The following is a 23,752-nucleotide window of genomic DNA, read 5'->3' as shown; positions in this document are numbered from 1 at the left end:
GGATACGTCTGTTGAGTTATTATTTCACTTTGTCTGCTCAAAAAGCACCCATCGAGTTAAAACTGAAACTTATTTTTTTCTTCATTAAACAAAAAAAAATATATGAATTCGAATACTGTCAAGATATACAGATTACAATTCTTTTTTCGTGTAAATGAATAACAAATTTATGTAATAAGTATGTATAACGAATACATAAATTAAGGTGTATAATTTAAAAACAAATACGATAGGTATTTACGTTTTTGAGTAGAGAAAATAGACGTCCATATAATGGATTTTGATGCGAGGTGTGTTCTAGAGGTACGTGATGGCAGGCATTTGTAAGTGGATGCACTTACAAATTAATGTTAATATGCTGATTTGACTGGCCGGTTGCGTTGATTACGGTTCATTTTCTCAAACTATCTTTACTACTTGCTCGGCTGGTGGAAGCTGTGCTAGATTCACCTGGCCCACCAGCACCTCCTGCATCACCGTTAATACTGGATCCAGCCAACGAAGCTGTTGGAGTGACAGGAGCAGAACGACGTCTGACTTTCGTCAAAGCTTTATCCAAACGTTGAATAAATGCATCAACATCTGACCTCTTCATGCCTAAAGCAGCAGCTGCTGTTAAATATGGCACCGGGTAGTTACTATTATGTGCTCCCCAACCTATAACATATTTTTCAATTTGATTATTATTATAAAATTGAATGTTAATCATTATGACTAGAATTAAAATCAATATTGACCTTCGAACTTGTGTGAAACAATGTGTTTAGAGTCGGTCGTTGTTATAACTCTGGTACCGCTGACGTTTCTGAGAAACAGTGTCGAGCCAAGCAACGTAACTTGTTTGTTATCGTGCTGATGACTGAGACATTGTAATGTCATCCCCATTGATATGGGATTGCCTTTTGTATCTAGCAATCTTTCTCCATGCCTGGATGCCAATTTTCCTAATTCCTCTTTCAGATAAGAATACATTTCCTTGCGCTGTGCGATCAACTGTTTGTATCCTGCCATTCCGAGACTTAACAATGTTATCATAACATCCATTGTTGAGCTTGCGTTGGCTCGTCCAGGATACATTTTAGAAATACGGTCCAACAGACTTTTATCAAAAGAACCGATCACAGCACCACCCACGGGAACAAGAAAGTTTTTGTCGGTGCTCTGAACAAAGGCATCGACACGACCTTTTCTCGATGCTTCTTGTATAAGATGCATGCAACGAGTACTCTGTAACCTAAAATAACGAAATTAAAAATTGCACTAGGATCATAATAAAATTGTACATAGCAATCTACTTTTTATAATAGAAACTATCTCCTCTCATTAAAAAATATTAACGTTTAAACTAATTCTTACCCATATGCATTGTTAACTAAATGTGGTATATTATACTGAGTGCAAAGTGCTGCGATCAGATCAACCGAATCACAGGCTCTTGGTGCGAAACAGCTTGTGGTTGTGAGAACACAGGCCACGCTTTCACCTAAAGCCGCCATCTGAGCTTCCAACCTCTGTAGATCGGTTTTTAATTCATCGCCTATGATTTGCATTTCGATCACTACAGGTTCTAATCCTGCTGTAATAATTGATTTAAAACTGGATTTTTGGTCGATTCTAGGCCACAAGACATATTGTGCTCTCGGTCTGTCTTGCTTTAATGTCAGCATGCACAGAACCAGACTCATGCCTGTTGCCATCGGAGATAGGAAACAACCTGCTATGCTTTTAACTCCTAAAACACGGGTTATTTTGTAAAGTTCGTTTTTGTCTATCCACTCAACAGTCTAATTTAAAAATATTCATACCCATGTAACGAATGACCTCCAACACAAGTGCATTTGTTAATTTGTACATTAAACTACTCCCAGCAGCCTTAGGTTGTACTTCCTCTAAATCGCCAGACCTGCCAATTCCATGGCCCATGCGAAAGTGACGTCGTGCTACTATATTTGATATTATTCTAGCCTCCCGCTCACCCACGCTGCAATTTGCAGGAAAATTGTTGCTGTCCATTTGTGCGAGGTCTGTCAAGAATGCCTCTATTGTAGCATCGTCCCATCCTTCTTCTGGCCATTTTCGCTGGTTGGAATAAAACGTTAAAGCTTAAATATGTTTATTATATGTCATTAACATCACATTATTTATCAATTGTTTCCACTCACATGTTCGATAAAATGTCGTATAAGATTCTCGCGAGTTTTCTTTGCATTCCATCCTTGCTGAACGTAAGTTGGTGGTATCAGCCGTTCTGCTAAATTAAATGCTTGGCTGTTCATCTTCTCGTCTTGCCAAGTCTCTCAAATACGAACTTGACAGAAGTACCGTGATCCAACGTCTTAGCACACCATCGCTTTACCAAATGTCTTTGAATTACTTTATGTTTTAAGAATAAAAAATAGGCTCATATTAACTGGAGTAAAATAAACATCAGGATATTACAGACGTAATAATGGAGCTTAACGAGGCCATGTCATACATTCTATGTTAGTAAATTATATTTATGTAGAAAAAGTTAAACATGTAACTTATCATAAATTCTAAAAATATATAATACACGTTTCTTAACGGAGTTAAATCAAATGAAACACACAGTAATTAACGAATAAACAAAATTTATTCAAATAAATCAATAACAAGAATACATAAGACGTCTTTAAATTATACTGTCAAATATAACACAAATATAACTAATATAATATAATATAAAAATATAAACATGAACATGCAAATATTACATTGATTACGAATACGTAAAGTGTATTTACTAGACACGTATGAAACATGGAATGCATATAGGTTAACATATACATAATAGATTATAGATTTAAATGCTTATATGTAATTAAGGAAATATAAACTTGTCATAGGCTTCAAGAGAGATATCTATGACCAAAATTCTTCAAGTTAAAATACCGTGAGCATTTGATATCTCAAATTTGGCATTATTAATATAAATGTAAAATTGTTCTATGCAATATTCAATGTTTATAACCTCTGAAATCTAGTAGATGACTGGATTAAATAAACAGCTATTAATATAAACATCATTAAGATTACATCTTACCTAGATTCATTATCAGTTAATGAATTTTGATAGGATAAATAATCCTCTCGAGTTCACTAACAAATTCATACCCTGGATTAAAACAAATTAAATAACAACATATAGGTTATCTCAACGAGATATGCAAACGAGAAATCCTAGTTCTTAAGCTTATCTCACGTAATTTACAACTCTTGCTCGAATAACATGCTTTTCAAACTACTTACTCATTTAACGGACATAATTCAAAGTATGCATCCTATTTTCAATCAATCTTGCATGGACTGGTGCAATATCAACCCTTAATTAATTATTCATCCGATGTTCATGAAACATTATGCAGTCTATCTTTTACAAATTTCGGGAAAAAATCCTCGAGCCACGAAGCCCAGATAAAACCAGTCTTCAATCTCAGCATCCACTAGATTCGCAGAATATATTCCAAAGATTTCGAAGCAATAACCCGTAAAACGGAACACCTGAAGCGGATTCAATGGATGTTTGTATACCGTGGGAGTATTAGCCAGGGCGTGTAAAAAAAGCAATTCCCGGCAGGTCCGGCGGAAAGTAGGTTCGAGCGGAGTTAAGAATCCAAGGCGAATCTCGGGGAAGGGTTCGCTCGGCCGGCCATCGCCTTCGGGAGACTCTCTCTCGGAGATTACGAGCCGAAGTCGCGGTGTCACAGTTCGTCGAAGAGGTTAGATTCGCGGGGCAGAGGAGAGGGAGACGGGACGGTTCGGGTTCGGCGGCGCGGCTGGCCGGGGCCGTTACGGGGGCTGACGGGGGTACGCCAGTTTGGAGGTTATGTCGGCCCGAGGTCACCTAAATCGGATTAATTTTACGCAATACGGGCGATGCAACGTAATTGCTCGGTCGGTGGGTTTAGCGTCGGCGAGTGCCGATCTTTAACGGGCGCAGGATGAGTGCCGCGGACGCGTGCAGGCTCGCGCGACTCGCGAAAGTCGGGCTTTTACCTCGGATTTTGACGTGCGGCCAACGACGGGCGGACGGACCACGAACGGCGCTACAAACGAACGCCTCCGCCGGCTTCACGGCTCTTAGCGCCCCGCGTGCTGCCCGTACCACGACTACACGGAAGGTGCAATATTTATCCACAAGCCGAAACCCGATTCCTTCCCCGTGCGGTTCCGCGCTGCCACCGTGCCCAGAGCGGTGGCCAGCTGCGCGCGAGTGATGCGACTGCACCTGCCGTGCGAGTTCTGGCGCAAGGTGGGACGTAACGCGCCCTCCGACCTTCTCGATCCCCAGTGTCCGTCCATTTACCCAGGTCGTCCGCTTTTCGCCTGACCTCCCGCGCCTGGAAATATTTCCGGAAATATTTCGACTAGCGTCGTTCCTCTCAGCGGAGGTGGCGCGGTTCGGCCTGGGTGTTTACATAATTTTCCGTAAGCGCCTTCTTATCGGACCTCCACGAGGCGCGACGAAAAGTGGAGCGCCCGATTACGAGTGGAATTTTTAGAAACTCCTCGCATGACTCCAAGGCTCTCCTCGAGAGTAATTCGCGTTGATATTCCCGAACCTGGGCATCGTTTCTCGAGATTTTTTTTTTATCACCGCGGGTGACTGCTTTAATCGACACCTAGCGTATCTCTTTCGACGGTTTTTAATCGAAGAACTCTCCTCGATTAAGGGGCAAGGAGAGTCGGCGCAGCGAAAGGTTAACCATTCGATTAACCTTGGCAATGATTTGAAACGGTTCACGTATCTCATGCGAGTCGAGCGAAGTTCGAATGCCGAGGGCAGTTCGCGCCACTTTCGAACTCCACTCAATTAACACCTGTTTAATTAATTTACGAACACATCCTGATAAACTCTACCCCCTTAGTCGATTTAATTTCACTCTTTATTCTAACAAGATACTCGTTCCCTACTTAATACCATCCAAGTAAATCAGAAACTCGTAATCCGAATCGAATTGGCGGGCTTTATATTCATGAGTTGATGCGCGTGCGCGTCGCCATAATGCGTGCAATCGATGCTAACGAAGCGAGTTCACGTGCAAGGTTGCGCAACCTACTTCACGCGGGGTGAAGTGGGCTAACATCCTCCATCTCGCAATGGTTCGTTCTCGTCGTTTACAGTACTTCGTACGAAAAGAGAAAAGTAAAAGTACTATACCATTTGGCAAAATGTTCTTTACAAACGCCATGTCCAGATATACATTTTCCCACGGAGGAATCCAATCGAATTCGATTGTCAGCCTCAATGTGCGTATATGGTGATTTGAATTTTCGCGCGCACTAGTAACAAGCTACGCGCGTCCCGCGTAGTCCGCGTCGCCACCGCTAGAGCGCGGAGCGCGCGCCGCCCGCAATGCCGGTGCGCGAGGCGGCCGCCACGCGCGTGTCACTGTTCGCGTCGGTCGGCGTCGTTCAGTGCCGTTCAGTGCCGTTCGGTGCATCGATGACAGATTTCGGGTTTGTAGGTTACGTCGCGACGAAGTCGGGGGAGTTTTATCAGGCCGCGGGGGCGACTTATCAAAAACCTTGTCATCAGGCGCCGTCAAACGCCAGTATTGGGTTTCATGCAGACGCGCAGTCCGCTTTCTACGGTTAATCGAACCGATCGTGACATGTAAAGGATCGAAGGTGTGTCCGACTCGATTGCGGTTTATCGCGAGTTCTTATTACGAAAACGGACCGAGAACGATCCTCGGAACTGGAGCGACAATCTGGCGTCGGCCACTAGGTGTTGGAGCATCTACGAGGTAGAGCAGCAACTTTTATCGGTGCGTGATAAGAGCAGTATTGCTTTCGGGTCGTCGGCCCTTTCCACTGTTGTCAGATTTCGACTCCGGAATCGTCCTCTTGGGTTTCCACTCGACTTTACGGCGCCTTTTAACAAGCTATCTTTCTTCCGATAACGGCCTCGTCGCGATTGCCCGCTTTATCGTCCTGTCACGCTGCATCGCCCTTTCGGCGAGATCGCTACTTCATTTCTGACATTTCACGAGCGCATGTTCTTGGGGCAGGTTGCGGGTTTCCCTCTACTAGACGGTTTCAAAACTTGACAAGTCCACTCGCTACTGTTTAGGGTGATTTCTGCTTTCATTGACGTTCTAAAACACGTAAAAATTGAGATACGATTACCCGTATGTTACCCTCTAATGCTTTCCGGTGGCGTTTATTTCAGCGATAAGAAACGTTTTCAAAACAATCGAAGCGGTGAATTAAACAGGGTATTACTCGTTTTTGCCGTCACCACGATGTTTTTTATTTACAAAGTGACTCATAATTCTAACTCCGCCTCGCTGCGAACAAATCCATCCTGCACTAACTGCAAATAATTAACGTTCTTATCAGTGCGCATCGCTCTGAAAGTGGAATGGTTTTTCTTAATAATTTCAATCTATCCATATTTTAACATTTTCTATTATTTATTCTTTTTCGAGTAGGAGAAAAGGATTTTTCGTAAAAATAGCAAGCCTAGTGCAGATTTCTCTCCATCGCGACCTAACTCTAATTGCTCTTGGAGTTAAATAATTAATAATAAATGCTTGCGAACACTTAATTGTAGGCCGATAAAGAGCAGATAACGTTTACTTGGAAAACTACTTTGTACTGTATCCGGGAGAACTTTAACTCAAAATGCATATCGGTGCCATGAATCGTTTAGGCTAATGTCGGATAGGTGTAATGCAGCCTGGGGGCTAATGATCTAATTGAATATTTTCCGTTGCAGTTTATTATGGATGCGGAGAATTGCAACTCCCATGGAGCTCAAGGCGCATCTTCACCGACCACGCCGATGCACGATGGGGATTCTAATGCACATAGGAAGTGGTATCGACAAGCAAGCCAAAGGTCAGTGCTCGCTTTTAGATCAAAGCTTTTCATCGACATAGGGACAGATAGATGGGCAAGCACGTTAGAGTAACCAAATCGTTTATTACACTCAAGGCGTTCATAAAAGAAGGTTTATTCGACGATAAAAATCGCGTTAATCGGATGGGATCGTTTTCATGATTTTCTTCATTTTAGAGATTTCATGCCATGGCCGTGAGAAATTCCCAGCTTCCACTTAATCAGGAATTTTTACATATTCCTCGACACATGGATGTTATCGGTCATTATCATGTCCACGCAGTGTCGAGGTAAAGGTCTAGTGATTTGAGATTTTTTTTTTAATTATATTTCTTATGATACCGATCCACGTTTGGGCGCCGAGATAAAGGACTGAAGATTGGATTTTTTAATTAAATTCTTTATTATATTTATCGGTAGTTGGGAAGGGCGAGTAAGCCCTCCCGTTGATAGTTTTTTACGTCCTGCACGAACGAATAATTTTTTTTTTCTTTTTACGTCCTATTCGATACGGATATGTACACGTCGACCCTTATCGAATGCTATGTAAATTTCACACGCGAGAACACGAGCGAGGGAACCTGCCCACACGTCGTTAGGCGTTCTTCGATCGCGTTCTCGAAAATAGAGAAGTTCGTCTAAAAATACGCCGGTCGCGAATCAACGAGTCGCGCAATCTCGGCAGATGCTCCACTGAATTTACATTCCGGATCTCATCTCTCCCCGTTCATCGGTTTATAGCCTTTCCGTTTAATTCATCACGTTCCCCTCTTCATCCCCTTTGTTGCTCCTCGCTCTTTCTTCTTCTCTTCTTTAACGAATTACAAAGATTCCAAAGGCCTCCGTTATTAGATACATTCATCTCCTATCTAGGATTTTGTAAATCCTGGCCTAACAATCAAAGGAAATAAAAAATGTGGATATGTCGCTTAGCTTGTCGGTTTACAGGAAGTTGCGCAATCGTAGGACCATTTGGGACGTGCACCCAAGTAGGATAAACGAGGTGATGGGATACTGTTATTAAATGTTGTATACATTGTCGAACCACGTATGCGATGTCAGGAATCATAATGACGCGGGTACGTCTACTTGTTGAATTTATTTGGGAAGGTTGTTTAGGAAATAATGACCGGCTAAATTTCGATGTCGGCCGAGTTCACTTTTATCGGGAAGGTTTGAATGCCTTGAACCACCCTTGGGATCTGGAAGATACTTCCGAAGTGGCTCTTCGCTTTCGTCATGCAATGACCTCTGTCAATCTGTACGCTCTTATCACCGAGCTGTTTTCGTCGAATTTATTATTCGGGATGCCCGCGGACAGAACGACATGTTTTCAATCGAAGTTCGCCGTCTACGCGGCACGGTCGTCTTATTTGGTCCCGTTGACGAACCTCGGATTTCTATCTCTTAGTCGAAGTAAAAGTGTATAATGAGTCATAAGAAGCTGGACGTCGTAGTTACCGCTCCACCTGGCGAAGGTAAATCTCTTCGATATCTCCCTAGATATCAGTTTCGGACGATTTCGACCTATCAAGTAAGGCTTGGTTTACCCCGACCATTTGGCACGCGGACTAAAGACTTACGTATAACCCAAGTAGAAATTTTTATCCCTAGTTTGAATCTACCTACTCTAATTAAGCTCTTCGTTGCTCCTATTTCACTCTTTGAATCTTACCTTGGAAATTTGCTACGCCCTTAATGGGAATTAATTTCTACTTTGGGCCTACAAGTAGAACCTCCACTGTTAAGGCGTAAAGCAGAATCTCAATTTTATATAACTTACCCTTATTTATGTTATCTCGTCGATTAAGAGCCATAATTAGGGCTTCTAAATACCATTTTAATTTCCACACGGACCAGACGATCGTTCTTTTTGCATTCTACCAAGACGTTATCGCTTATACCGAGAGTCTTGTCGAAGGTTTTAGTACGTTCCCCTGGTGATCGGGGTAAACTCTGCCTAAGGTCGGTCGAATTTCTGTTATCGGCAGTCGCGTCGCATCATCGTCAGGGCGGGTCGAAATCCTCTAAATGCGAGACGAGGCGCAGGGTGCACGTTTCCGAAGATTTCACCCTCTTCTCCGAGGAGTCGCTTCGCCGAACCATGCTCGGCTTCTCCTTGTCAAGCAATGGCGGGCTCACCAGGAACGACCGGAGCGAGCAGGACTTGGACTGTTTCAATGAGGGCATGCAAGGCTTACGTTCCGACAAACGAGAACTGGGCCACAGGTAAAGCTCGAAAATTTCTCAAACGTCGCCCCCGACTTTCCAACGAACGCTCGACCGTGATGCAAAGCGTACGAGCTGCATATCTGCATAGTTCTCATTTTTACGCCGCCATATTGTAACATAACAACGATGTATGTACAAGTATCATGATACCCATCATGAAGTACATTTCTTTTTCGAAATTGAAATATGCCAGGATGTTCGGTAAGGTCATGTAAAAAGAGGACTGGAATGACGAAAAATGTTTCCATTGAAGTGGAGCTTCCTATAGGATATAGTGGGTGTAAGTTCAGATGCTATGAAAGGAACTTCATTCGGTATGGGAAACTTTTTTTTTTATTTGAGTATATTATGTTCATCGATGTGTGGTGGTATTAAAAATAATTCCCGAATTAACGTTTTCGTTAGCTATTTAATTCCAACTTGATGTATAACGAGTTAGGGCAGGGGTTGTGCCTTTAGCTTGGAGAAGTTTACGTTAAAATCCTCGCTCATTGTTTATGTATACGTATTTTTTATTTTGTCTCTCTTGAATTTACTTCGCATTCGCCGTTGTATTGTCATTGGTTCGTCGGTGAACTTTGCTGTGTTTTGGATGTGTATCGTGATTGTCGAAAGAGTTACCTTGTCTCTTTTGCATCACGTGTTCGTCGACGAGCGAACTAAGTTGAAGCGTTTTGTTGAACTCTGGCCCATTATGCAATGGCGATTTAAATTAACTCGAAGTAATCGTAGTAATTATCGAGAAGCTGAATGTAAAACGAATTAATGCCAAATGTTTCTCTTCTTTCCGGGCTTATGAAGGCCGTTAAGCATTGTTAAGTGCCTCGCTGTTAATGTTGCATTTAACTGCAGAGAAAACGTGACCGTATCTTATAAACAGATGATTTACAACTCTTCACTTTACTCGCTCGATCGAGGAGAATTTAATTTTTACGTCGTTTCAACATCTGGAATAACGGGGCGCAAGGTTACTCCGAAAGGGAAAAGATAATTGAGGCAGGGAATTCGATTAAAAATTAAAAAGTATGTTTATTTCTTGGAAATTTAAATATACAGTCATCTCTTCGGGATTTTCGCGACTCGTCATATTAAGGAGAAGTTATTCCACTTTTTAAATCAAGTTCCACGAATCAACGACACCTCCGACTTTTTAATTACGCAATCACCTCCAGCACGAATCGAGAGTGTGATAAGTGGACGCTGTTGGAATATCGGTATTATTTCATAAATGTTCAAGCCTAGATCAAAGCCAACATCTGGAATTTTCTCTTCATCTCGTCGATGTGTAATCAATGGCTCGTAGGTAAATTCTAACCCTTTTTATATTTATTTATTCGATATATTTATTTATTCGAAGTAGCTTAACAAGAGACGTCGCGGTTTCTAGGCGGAATTAGACGCAACATTTCTCCAGGATTTCAGAGGGACTCGTTACACGGAATCCACCGCGTCAAGTTCTATTTTCTGCCATGAGTATATTCGCGATGAGACGACCCAATTTCCAGGGTTTGCTTTCCGTCATTAGTGGTAACATTGCACGAAACTTGAAAAGGGTTCCCCGAAAGAGGGAGTCCCAAAAGCGATGATCGATGGCCGACACTAGTTCTACAAAGTCGAATATTTCCAGGTAAAGGGGTATATCGGGACTTTATCTCATGAGTTAGTGCACATGAGGGCAATTGCAGTCTCTTTTTATTCTCGTTCCGTAACGATCTGTCTTCAGTCAGGGTGTCGTCCTGCAATTCGCTTTGGAGAATGTGCACGCGAGGGATGCAGAAATTTCGCGCTAAATCGCGTGTCGGTGAAGTGTTCTCCAGGATATTTCAGAGGCTCTTGTTCCACGGAAACTTCCGTGTCGCGTTCTATTTTCTGCCACGAGCACGCTCGCAGGGGGACGACCCAATTTTAGGTCTGCTTTCTACTCATTGACGGTAACGACGTGTCACACAGGATTTTGCAAGGGACCTCTTCAAGTAAGACCTCGACGGCGACGATTTCCGCAACACAATCGAAATGCAGAATTTTCAATGTGGAATCTATCCCCCCAGCGAGAGTTTCCTAATTACCACGCAGGGACTGGATGATTACTTGTAATCAGCTGCGATAAGATGTGTACAAAATTGGTCTTAAGAGTGGACGAACGTGTAGAAATGATAACGTAATTTCAAAATGTATCGCTTTTAAATGTACGTCAGCATGGCAGATAGAAATGCCTGGGCGTAAACCATGCTTTAATATGTGTAGGTACGTTAAACTCTTGATACTATGAATTGAATCTCATGTACATAGCGTCTTGTTTGTCATCTTAATTCATGAAGAAATACGCAGACTGCTGCGTATAGACAATGATTATTCTTGGTACGCATTTCTTGCCGTTCAAATGTATCATAAGAATGCTTATATGGGGTATTAGGCTACCAGATCGGGTATAAAAATAACGGACGACGAATGAAATATTATTGTAATTCCCGTACATTATAAGTACACACGTGATTATGAAGTTAGGTCGATTCACACGTTCGGGAGATTTAATCGGTTTAATTGCGAGAAAGCTGCAACGCCAATGGTGCTGGCTTGGTTTAATTTAGAAGATCGATTGATGCGCATTCATCGATATCCTAAAACGAGGTCGAACAGTAATTACAGCTGTACTTGTTGTATCAGCCTGGCTAAAGGGATCCTCGTTTTACCAGTTTCTCACGAAATGCCAGCCGTCGTCGGTGTTTGTTTCGCCCAATCGTTCGCCACTTTGGTACAGCTGTTCGGGTTTGCGAAACACGAAATAGCTCGAAAACGTCCATCCGATGGCGCGACAAATATTCCCCTCGATTAATTTCACGGAGCGCGGAATCGCTGCGTCTTTATTTTTCGTAAGATAAGGAAAAATTGTGAGAAAAACATCGCGTACCGCTTAATTTCCTTATCGCCCCGTTCGGCCGGTTATCGGGGAGAAATTTCTTGTGGGACGTTCGAGGGACCGAATCGGAAATTTCGAAAGGGCGTGTTTTGAGTGGAAAGTTTTCCACGGTACGAGTCAAATTCCGAATTCTGGAAAATTCTCGTCGACTCTGCCGAGCGAATGGAACTTTTCCCTCGCATCGCTCTCTCGGAAGGAAAATAGGGAACTTTATCGGGGGACACTTTTGTACCTCCTTAACGCGATACGAGTCACTCTAAATACATCAAGACGTCAAGATAATGATAAAACTTTTCTCCAAATTTAATGCACCGAATAATCTGAAACTTTAACACATCATTATCAAGATCCTAACGAAGGTCTTGAACTTTGCGAAATTTCATCATTCGAAAATGATAATTAGGTTTTTTGGCTCTTCTCCGGGATAAAAAAAAAGTTTTTCTTTTTTTCGAAAATTGAAATTCCGCGAGTTTCAAGACCTCGGTTGGGTCCATAATCAGGTGTTAAAGTGTCAAATTAGTGCACCCACTTTGGAGAAAAGTTTTATGAATATCCTAACTCTTTGGTATATATGACACTTTCGTAACACCTTAAGGCCTGCAATTAGAGGTTCCAAGTGGGATCGAAATCTCGCCTCGGGAATCCTCGAAAATTCTAGGAGGCCTTCGGCGACCTCCGAGTTGCGACATCGGGTATCCGTCTCGAAGGGATTATTCTTAGCGCCAATTAAGTCTGTCACCTAGTGTTACACAAGGTACCTTAAACGATGCTAAAATTGGCGGGCATTGGGTGCGCAAGGTCCTAGATTTCGCGAGGGGCGTTTTTACCGAGATATTCGCCGTGAAATCGCCTTAAACGGGTTACTTGGCTCCGATTTAATCGGAGCGTAGGTCGTAGGTGCAATTTGTAATACGCGTGCGTGCCGCAACGATCCGTATCCTCCGCAATATGTGTACCGGGTGTCGGCGAGCAGATCGATCCGATGGGCGAAAAAATTCTCCGCATTCCTCCGATCGGCAATATCTCAGGGTTACTTCCGCCAACGCGGAGGCTTTGTCATTCCTGGAGAATCTACCCGTTGCCTTGGCCCTCTAAAATGGAACGCCACGGGATTATTTATCGTAGAAAGGAATTTAACTGCGGAACTAAACCCATTTTCCGTGCCGATGAAACAAAGTGTCGGCACTCTAGCATTGTATTTTTAATTTCTATTTTTTTTTCTCCCCTGTGGACGTAGACCGGAATTAATGAAAATGGACATTCCTGGTACCGTATATTACGGTCGCTTTCACCAGTCCTTTGTAACGGGCTGCAAGGTCTTCTTGAACGAATCCTAAATATAAGCGAGCGTGAGCGCACGCACGTCGGGCTCCTGGAACGCCTTTTCGTCCGGAGTGCTTAAAACTCCCCTTTGTTTTTTCATTTCTGAGCAACTTCAGCACACTGGAATATCGTCCTTGGGTTGCCGAAAGCTCCAAATAATTGCAGGAACAAAGTCGAACCGAACGGTATAAATATATCACAATGGAAGGCCTTGATGCTCCTTTGGCCGAGGAGTTGCGCTCCTGCTCCTGGAGTCCATTGTTGTCTCTAATGGTCCAAGATATGAGCCCGGCTCTTCCACTACGGCCATTTCCTCCGCGTACTTTTAAACCCCAGGGACGATTGATTTCTTTCTCTCAACACAAATTGAAACTCGAAAAGGGGGGGAAAATATAAATTAACCCTTATCACTCCAGGAATATTGCAGAGTGGCTTAAGTTTGGCAGCGTTACTCCCGGTTGGAGTGATAAGGATTAAATCCATACATTCCCTACTATTTAAATACTCAAGTCCATATTAAAATGACAAAACTTATGCATAATCATTTGAATCGACACGCAGTCTTCGTAAACGTCCGAGGGAACTTACAATTATCCATGAATTTTTTTAAAAATTCGTTAACCAAGTTTATTGGCTTATAAACACACGTAGCGTTGAACGCATCTATCAGTACGCTACGAATTCGGTACACCTTATCCGAATGAAATCGTATATCGAAATACGTGCTTTATGAATTTATTTCAATTCTTTTAACAGAGTATATGTGTTAGGCGCTTTAGACGAGGTCTGGCCATTTCTACCACGAGGGAATTATTTTTGCATCCAATGTTCGCATCGATAGAGGGGAACGGTAAGAATGAAACCGTATATCGAAATACCTGATTCATGAATTATTTACAAATTCTTTATTTAACGGGGTATGTGGTTAGCGCTTTACACGAGGTCTGGCCATTTCTACCACGAGGGAATTATTTTTGCATCCAATGTTCGCATCGATAGAGGGGAACGATAAGAATGAAATCGTATATCAAAATACCTGATTTATGGATTAATTACAATTTCTTTATTTAACGGGGTATGCGGTTAGCGCTTTACACGAGGTCTCACCATTTCCACCACGAGGGAATTATTTTTGCATCGAATGTACGCATCCGTGGAGGGGGACGGTAAAAGTGCGGCGTCGCCAGGCCGAGGGTTACCGCGAATTAGCTTTCGTTATATCGGCCGGTTCGGGGCACGGTGGGGATCGGAAACGAGCCGAGGGCTCTCTGGTCATCGAACGATCTCTTGCAGTCGGTCATTGCAGGCGGCAGCGGGTTCACGCCGGGTTTTGCTCCGAAAGCACCTTGGGTGCAACGTAGCCGCGCGCGCCCATCGATCGCGCGAGTTCTCCCCGTGGCCGGTCCTCGGTCTCTGAGAGAGGAAGGGAACACCCGAGAGGTTGGGCCTGCCTCCAGAGACTGCCGGGAGGTCGAAGGAAACGGACCAATCGAATGCCAGATCCGGGTCACGGGTTTCGTCGTCACGTGGTTCCGCGACGCGCTATTGGCTGGGCTCTTAGTGGTAGTGCGATCGGCCCGTTGATCGCCTGATTTTGACGTTTCGTTCTTTTATTTTTATTTTTTTATCTTGTTGACGTTACGAGTGCGAGCAATTGGTAAATCGTTTGATTTTGACGTTTCGTTCTTCCTTTCTTTTTTCACGTTACGAGCGCGAATGCATGGTTATTTTTTTTATTTTTTTTTATGTGCCACACCGAGTGCATAGTTGATCACCCGATTTTGACGTATCGTTCTTTTTCTTATATCGTGAAGATGAGCGGATAGTTGATCGCTTAATTCTGACGTTTTATTTATTTATTTTAATTTCCTTTCTTTACGTTGAGAGTACGCGCGGATAGTCTGATTTTGACGTTTCGTTGCTTTCGACGTTTAACTCCCCCACGTGCCGCGTTCGCCGAAAAAGTCACAGCAGCTAAAAATATAAGTCGGGGAAACCAGAGTCTTACCGATTATTCGAATCTGGTTTAAAATGTACTTGTTATGGCGCTAAAAAGTCACGCTAAAAGACGTGTAGTTATCAAGTGTGCGCAACTTCGATGTGCGTCGCTTCTTCGATGGCGCAGTTTTTCTTATTTATTTGTTTTTATTATTTTTTTTTTTTCTGGCGAACGGGGTGAGAGACAATAGCACGCGTTCATAAAGTGCATCCGCGATTAAGCCGATTCAATTACGCCGGGAAATTGGTTCAAATCCGCCATTGACATTCGTTTCGACTTCGCCTTGCATAACGCGACTGGTTTTTCTTTGATATCCTGATTATTCCTCGGCATGAGGTCACATTCTGCGCTTCCATCTTCCCAGTTAAACTTGCTGTACCAGTTCTTGGCATTATCTGCGTCGGGACGAGTCGGAGCGAGAGGAACAACGCCTCGGAAGTCTCGATCGCGTCGAACTCTCCGCACATCCGAAAGACGCGTACTCGCCTCGATACGTTCATTGGCCTTTTTCGACCACCTGTTGATTCGCGAGCGCGATTTTTTTCCCCGGTCTCTCCTATTTTTTGCCGGTCGTCGTTGAAACTTTTTCGCGGTTCTTTGTCGTCCCGGCCTCTTATGCAGACGTTCGGATCTCGACGTAAATGCACCGCGTCCTAATTTCTTGCAGGGGCCGGACGCAATTCCGGAGACAATTTTGCAATATTGTCCCGATCAGCCGTGAACGATCGGTCTGCTCGTCGTTGGGTCCCTGCAATTCCGCTATTTTTACGCGAGAACTTGAATGCCTCCTGGTGAACTCGTAAAAATGTGGCTGAAGGACATTAGCGACGATGCCTTGCCAGCAGCCGAATTCGCTAATTCGCGACGCAGCGTCCCACACGAGTAAGTCCCGTCATCGCGATTTTTCATCATTTGGAATTTTTTTTTATATTTAATATATACATACGAAATGCCAAAAAAATGTCTCGGGTTCATTCCCGGACCAGTGGATCCATAAAACCAATAAATCGCACATTTTTGCCCCATTAGGTAGAATTTTTTGATACGTGGAACAGCTGATAATTCCTACACTGTTGAAATCGTTTCCCAATTTCGTACATTTTCGGTACGGAAAGTTACGATAAAACTAGAGATTTGACGCGGTGATTTAAATTAATATGCAACTTTTTTAAATATCTGAATGGGATTCGAGTTTGTGAGATTTTATTGGGAGGGTCTTAATGGAGCTTATAAGAATAGAGTGGTTCCGCACCAAACGCGTCTAGGAGTGAAATATACGTTTAGTATACCGTATCTGAAGAAAGCTACAGATACGTGTTTCATGAATTTATTCCAGTCTCTTTTTAACGGTGCACGTTATCACCGAATGCACCCAGTCTTTGTTTTCATTGGTCGTTGGTATTATCTTGCTGACGTTAATATCTTTTTGGTGTTGCAATTCCATATCATCGATTCGCCCATGGAAGAGCCTCGGTGAACCGAAGACGTTTCCGGTGGGCTTTATTATGCTAATCGGTTTCATTGAATGTGACGCACATTTTCAGGATGTCGAGAGCCTCTTCCCGAGGGAACGGTTGCCTACGTGATTTCCAGCACGTAAAATCGAGGGTAGACGAAGATCCAAATCTCTCCTTTCACTGGACTATCTCACCATTAATACATCTATTATTTATCCTAAGAATCTAAAATGTAGACAAAATATTTAATGGATTTCTTCGTATCTACTATCGAGCTTATGGAGGGGACTTCAATGAGCAGCAATGAAAAAAAAATATATATATATAAGTTTGTTTTGCTTAATGACGTATGTAGTTTCCTTTTTTTTTTATAGCCTGGCAAATGTGTATAAGCAATTACGTTACATGAAAATGACCGATTTACCATTGAGAATGCTTTGTGCTCTGCCGCCCTACTTTTATGCTCCATTTGTACCATTCATTCTTATTATAACTGTTGATAATAGAGACATCCCCCCTGCACATTTAACGTGAATCACGCAGAGGACAAGGTCGGTCAATTACATGAATCAGAATATGAGGAAAGATGGGACGGTAAAGATAGTTAACATACTAACTACGTTCTCCTGTGTTCATCTCCTGTAACATGAGCGGTTTTATTCACAGCTTAAGTGATTTATACTGCTCGAGAATTCGCACTTGCATCCAACAATTCATCCCTGGCGTTGATCTCCACGGGAAAGTTGGGATGAAGATTTAGATACAAAGGAGAAATTTAAGACACTAGACAATCAGGTGTGATCTATACGAATCTGGGAGTAATTATGCAGAATTGTGCACGGAAATTATTTGCTATTTAAAATGAGCGTACAGAAATTAATGGCGAAGTATTTACCAACCATTTAACTTTGCAAATTGAACCGAATAAATGCGATAATTCTAGTTTTAGCGATCCACTTCTGTACTGATAAAGCGGATGACGGATTGTGTATTGAACCAAATTGATTACCTAGTTTCACAGTTTTCTACATTTTCTTAGAGGGGTGGACATTAAGTCAATGCTCACTTGCGAATCGCGGACTGACTCTATCTTATCGGCTGTGTCCCTTGACATTATACGGTTCAATGTTTTTCACAAAAATCTGATTACTCGATTTTACGAAGCATTCCCTCTTCGAGTGCATCAACTCTGGCGCGTTATTCGGTTTCTCTTATTACCGTTCATTACTTACTCACTTGTACCCTGTCATGAGCTTAAAGTCCCTGAAACATCTTCCGCTGTTATGCCGCTATTCAAACCTTTGTCTACAGTCAATTGACTGCCAGAAATTATTTTTGTCTTTGGCAAGTTCTTTGCCGTTCAGTTAGCATCGAGCAACCAAGACATTCGGTTACTTTTTTGGAATAGTTCGTTAACGATGCGCCGAAATGAATCTCGAAGTGCCGCGTTGAGGATTTATTAGAAACGAAATACATACACGTTATAAAAATGAGTGACTCCGATCTAACCACGTTTCCTCGTTTCTCCTTGCTCGATGACGATGTTACCCTAATGTCTGCTAAAGGATCCATTTTCCGGCATCAAGCTGTTAACAGGTCTCATATGAAACTTGTTAAACATATGAAGCAGTCAATATTTAAAATAAAATTCTAACACATTCGTAATTATATCGGCTACATCCTGTCAATCTTAACGATCGGAATTAATCGTTCCATTTGAATGATTGCAGAATATTCGTCAACAGAAGTCTGCATTTGGAGAACATCAAATTCTATGGATTCGATATGGATTATACATTAGCTGGTGAGTTTTCATTGATTACTTAATTTCTTTTATTTTCTTTTTTTTTTCCCGCTACTAATTGTATTTATTTATTTTTCTCAGAGTACAAGTCGCCGCAGTACGAACAGCTTGGCTTTAATTTACTGAAGGACCGTCTAGTATCATTGGGATATCCTCATGAAATAAAAGCGTTCGAGTACGATCCTAGTTTCCCCGTCAGAGGATTATGGTTCGATACTCTTTATGGGAACCTTTTGAAAGTCGATGCCTACGGAAACATTTTGGTCTGCGTGCACGGATTTGAGTTTTTAAAACAGTACGTTCCCTTTCTGTAAATTTATTATGATACAAAATTGTTACCCACGCCTGCGTAGGCATTATTTTTAGATCTCACTGGAATAATTTCTTCTCTTAAATATTTCAGCTCCCACATATATGAACTTTATCCCAATAAATTCTTACAATTGGACGAGTCCCGAGTGTACGTCCTCAATACTCTGTTCAATCTACCGGAGACTTACCTGTTAGCCTGTTTAATCGACTTCTTCACAAACTCGCCGCAGTATACTCGCGAAAAGACCGGAGTTAAAGAAGGAGAGCTCACTATGAGCTTCAACAGCATCTTCCAAGATGTGAGAAACGCCGTAGATTGGATACATATCCAGGGGGATTTGAAGAGCAAGACGATCGAAAATCTGGATGAATACGTTAAGAAGGACGAGAGATTGCCGATGTTCCTCACTAGGATAAGAGAAAGCGGCGCTAAGGTCTTTTTACTCACCAACAGCGACTACGTATTCACCGACAAAATTATGACGTATCTCTTCGACTTCCCACACGGTGCCAGAGTAGGTTGAACATTACGCGGGATCCTTTCTAAGGGAGGGGAAAGAAATTAAGAGTGCGGTTTCCGTTCTCCCCCCCAAAAATTGAAACATTACGAATACCAGATAGTGCATTGGGGAAATTTCTTTCAGCCCGACGAGCCTCATCGAAACTGGAAAACCTACTTCGATACTATCGTGGTAGATGCCTCGAAACCATTGTTCTTCGGCGAAGGCACGATCTTGAGGCAGGTCGATACCAGAACAGGAGCTCTAAAATTAGGAACACACAAAGGACCCCTACATACGGGTAAATATATGTACCATGACTGGGGAGTCCTAGGGCGAGAGTATATTTACGCCTTTTCTCTTTTTTACTCATCTAGGTGAAGTCTATTCCGGAGGATCCTGCGATGTCTTTACCGAACTGATAGGAGCCAAGGGCAAGGATGTTTTATACGTCGGTGATCATATATTTGGTGATATTTTAAAAAGCAAGAAGATTCGGGGCTGGAGGACATTTCTAATCGTTCCCGAACTGGTCCAAGAACTCCACGTTTGGACCGACAAGTGCCAACTGTTTGCCGAGCTACAAAATTTAGATGTTATGCTAGGAGAAATGTATAAGTAAGCCTTGGCCCACGTTACTCGATTTGTGCATGCTGTATCGAATGCTCATGTAATTTTACAGAGCATATAGTCGCGGAATAATGAGCTTAACGATTTAGATTGATCGTTTCCGATTGTTCTTAGAAATCTAGATAGCAGCACGAAAGAAAAGCCTGATATCTCAAAACTGAGGGCATCCATCAGGGATGTTACGCACAAAATGGACTTGGCTTATGGAATGATGGGATCCCTGTTTCGCAGTGGCAGTCGGCAAACATTCTTTAGCAGTCAAGTCGTCAGGTATGCCGATTTGTATGCGGCTACTTTCCTCAACCTGATTTACTATCCGTTCTCATACATGTTCAGAGCACCGGCTATGCTAGTAAGTACTTTATTTTGCATAAAACGTCGAGTCTCACATTTTCTGTGATAATACACATTCTCACGTATATCCTGCCAAGATGCCGCATGAAAGCACCGTGGCTCATGAACAAAGATTCGTCATGGAGACGCCGATGATCAGTCGCTCTCGAACTTTCAAACTTGCCGAGGAAGATGACGTTCAATGCCGCCCCGTTACGGTAATCTGGAATTTTATTTATCAAGCGATACAAAAATGTACAACATACCAAAGGAATTTCTTTTAAATAATCCGTTTATTTTGATTAGGGCACATTGGAGGTAGATCATTCCAATACGCAGATTCCACACGCAAGACCGGAAACGCCACGAAATGTGACGCACACCCACGACGAAGACTGCAGCGACGACGACAGTGATTCTCAGAAGCATGGAAGCCACGTGAAATCATGTTCAAGAAAGGCTAGTTGCAATTAATGTGTAATACGATTTTTGTAATTACGGTCGACAAAGTAACTTTCGTAGTTCTTAACATCCCCGCAGTGCAAGAAGAACATGATTTCAAACTGATGAAACGAGCAAGGTGTGCTAGATGGTGTTATTTTATGGTTATGTCAAATACTAAGACGTTTCTTCACCAGCGTGAATGAGTATGCATCGAATTACAGGAACATGACAATCAGGGGTGTTGTTATTTGTACATTATTTTGCGTTAAAGTAACCGCCCTGAATTTCATGTTTATTCCAGTCTACGGTCAGTGTCAATTTCAGAGGACACTGCGTTAAAGTTTCCACAGCTATTTCACATTATTCAGCAAGGGCTGCAAGAGACAAACAGAAATATAGATTGAGTACAAGAAAATAGCCAGGCAGCAATACAATTCTAATTTTAAGTACGTCCTTTTGATTGGGATGATGTAAGCCGTCATCTTTGTCAATCGAGATGTGTACGTTATATATCTACGCAAACACGTATAAAATGCAGTTAAAAATTTCCAAGTAAAAGTAAGGATCAAAGTTGTCGTTATTTAATACAATCGGATTGTAAGTTTTCTAGGAAAAGTGTAGCTATTATCTTTACATGCGGCTATTGAAAGGGTTCATTCTTGATTTAGTCTTGCATGTACTTGGAACTATCTGTAATTTTCGCACAACTTAACGATAGAATATGACTTCCGATTTTCACTTCAACTATAGCATGTACGTTAACTTCTGAATAATGTAACAAGTCGTAACGTACATTCACCAGTGGTTTAACAAATTACAGCCCCTGACGGCAACGCGTTGAAGATTCTAGGATACTTAAGAAAAAGTGCTTTTGGTGCCGTTGTAAATTTCAGCAGCATTTCAAGTGAGATTGTGCTCTAGGCTAGTCTTTTTACATGAAACTATTTGAATACCATTCAAGAGGAATCAAAGGAGAAAGTAAACGCGAGCATCAAAGTAGATAACAGATAAGATTTTGGACATATTAGCTACATGATCTTTGCTATAGTATGCGTGTTGATTCCGTCGATCCCTCGGTTCAATAGAGCTTTCAATTATGAACAGACTGTATGTACATACTTGTTACATGTGAGTATGGATCAAGTGACATCACATACAAAAACGTGGATAAAAATGTTACTTATTCCACATAATAGGATATAAAAGAGGTAGGATAAATATTTGCATGAACATATTGATTGCAGGTGATTTACATGCATGATACGAGAGTAAATGCAGTTATTCTATATTGCGTTGTATAAAATGTTACGTACACATTGTATAGAAATTGGTTTTATTTTGAATAAATTAATATATTCTAACACGATTTAACATAATCTGGAAGTCTTATTCGGTATGCAATTGTAGATTTGAACACAATATTATTTACATAAATAACTCTTCAAGGTACTCTTCAAATTCCTCCTCTCTTGACCTTTCAATGCTGTCCAATGGTTTTTCTTTCCAGATTTGGGATTCATTTCGAAGGTTTTCTTCGGTAATGTTATTAGAATTGCTGGGACTATCAACCTCTACTTTGATTCCTGTAATTTCTTCAGTAGCAGGTGGTGGGGACCTTTTTTCCTGAGTTGTAGGTGTTTTGCCCAAACGTTTTAAAAGCTTCTTTCGTTTAACTTCTCTTTTTTGAGACCGATAATTTAACTTAAGTGAACAATCGGAACACAACCCTGTCATAAAAGAAAAATGGTATAAGTTGCAGAAAAACCAGTCACTAACGTTACCAGTACCTTGTTCAAAAAACACTTACTTAATTTAACTAAGGCATTTTTCTTTTCACCATGTTCAATGTAACCAAAATTAACCTCCCATGTTCGAAGACTGTCCTTTGAAGTACAATATTTGCTTCCACATTCAAACTGACCTTTACCAACAACGACTTCTTTTTCTGTCCTCCATCTGAGAGCAACCTGCATACGATTTTATTTACAATTAATGATATATTTGCATCAAAACAAAAGAAATTATTGAATGAATTACTGAATTATTACGGTATGAAATTTTACCTTATTTTGCTTAAAGTATGTTAAGTCACATATGCAATACTCTTTGAAAAGCTTGTCATAGTACTTCTTCGCAAGACGTGTTTCCCATGAATTTGGAGTATCGTCATCCTCCCACAAAAATCTGTGATTTTCTCTAATCACATCATGGTCCGTTTTGTCTTGTGACCTCAAAACACGCCGAAACGTCAGGAACTGTTTATGTTTAGTATGTACATATTATTTTTATTTTTGGAGTAATTATACAATATATACAAGCTTTACGGCATTATTATCACCCAATATATTTATAACTTAATAAAATCAAGAGAGACACATTCAATTTAGAAAAATAAGATCTCTAAATTTAAATATAAATTATTTGAAATGCTGGAAGTGTAATTTGTTCAATAACATTCAAGTACATACTTATAATGTTATAAGCAATGTTATATTTCGACACTCCAAAAACATTAGCTTTTCAAGATTACATACGTGTCCCGTTTTAAAGTAAGTGCCGAACCGCCTCTTGTAAGAAAATAATCATTGATGAGTTTTTTGTGCCTATCATATGCCGACAAATGTGCGTACGCGGGGAACATCTTTCTATAAATATTTCTAAACAATTGTGGACAACTAATGTTATGTAGAAATGATAGCACAGAACATAGATGAGTTGGGAGATTGCTCACAGGCAGGGTCGCGCGATCGTGTCCTGTGCTGCCCCCTTGTGGTTGGTAGCGGCGGCTAACGTACTTGTCACCTGTTATCCCTCAATGGCAGCGTAACTCACAGCTGCTGCCCGTAAGCAATCTCCCAACTCATCTCTGCTCACAATCTGCAACTCATCTCTGCCAGGAATGAGTTACCCCTATATTTCGCGACCCCTAGCCGC

General features: G+C 41.7%; 3 protein-coding genes across 9 annotated transcripts; 1 reads left to right on the top strand and 2 right to left on the bottom strand.

The window, feature by feature from the left end:
- Window positions 1–224: 224 nt before the first annotated feature.
- LOC105701242 (O-phosphoseryl-tRNA(Sec) selenium transferase) lies at window positions 225–3,654 on the bottom strand. The gene is made up of 6 exons (XM_012427824.2): window positions 3,553–3,654; window positions 2,163–2,350; window positions 1,806–2,079; window positions 1,357–1,732; window positions 738–1,234; window positions 225–657 (listed from the first exon to the last, which is right to left on the bottom strand). Exons 2-6 carry the CDS (start codon window positions 2,274–2,276, stop codon window positions 392–394), a joined length of 1,527 nt encoding a protein of 508 aa, XP_012283247.1. The 5' UTR covers window positions 2,277–2,350; window positions 3,553–3,654; the 3' UTR covers window positions 225–391.
- A 164-nt stretch (window positions 3,655–3,818) lies between these two features.
- Window positions 3,819–22,184, top strand: LOC105701241 (cytosolic purine 5'-nucleotidase). 7 transcript variants are annotated; one of them, XM_012427816.1, is made up of 11 exons: window positions 3,819–4,142; window positions 6,746–6,867; window positions 18,526–18,599; window positions 18,681–18,894; window positions 19,003–19,426; window positions 19,556–19,712; window positions 19,789–20,029; window positions 20,156–20,393; window positions 20,473–20,592; window positions 20,681–20,833; window positions 20,915–22,184. In XM_012427816.1, exons 1-11 carry the CDS (start codon window positions 3,963–3,965, stop codon window positions 20,939–20,941), a joined length of 1,950 nt encoding a protein of 649 aa, XP_012283239.1. In that variant the 5' UTR covers window positions 3,819–3,962; the 3' UTR covers window positions 20,942–22,184. The 7 variants fall into 7 exon arrangements, with proteins under 7 accessions (XP_012283239.1, XP_012283242.1, XP_012283241.1 ...); XM_012427819.1 differs by lacking the exon at window positions 3,819–4,142 and adding an exon at window positions 5,430–5,771; XM_012427818.2 differs by lacking the exon at window positions 3,819–4,142 and adding an exon at window positions 5,431–5,792.
- On the bottom strand, window positions 22,135–23,508 carry LOC105701244 (protein FRA10AC1). The gene is made up of 4 exons (XM_012427826.1): window positions 23,353–23,508; window positions 22,882–23,047; window positions 22,626–22,785; window positions 22,135–22,545 (listed from the first exon to the last, which is right to left on the bottom strand). The coding sequence occupies exons 1-4, from the start codon at window positions 23,457–23,459 to the stop codon at window positions 22,244–22,246; spliced, it is 735 nt and encodes a 244-aa protein (XP_012283249.1). The 5' UTR covers window positions 23,460–23,508; the 3' UTR covers window positions 22,135–22,243.
- Window positions 23,509–23,752: the final 244 nt, after the last annotated feature.

This window comes from Orussus abietinus, unplaced genomic scaffold, assembly GCF_000612105.2.
Source record: "Orussus abietinus isolate OABI.00-Male unplaced genomic scaffold, Oabi_2.0 scaffold28, whole genome shotgun sequence".
Lineage (NCBI taxonomy): Eukaryota > Metazoa > Arthropoda > Insecta > Hymenoptera > Orussidae > Orussus > Orussus abietinus.
This window is presented reverse-complemented; position numbering and strand designations above follow the sequence as displayed.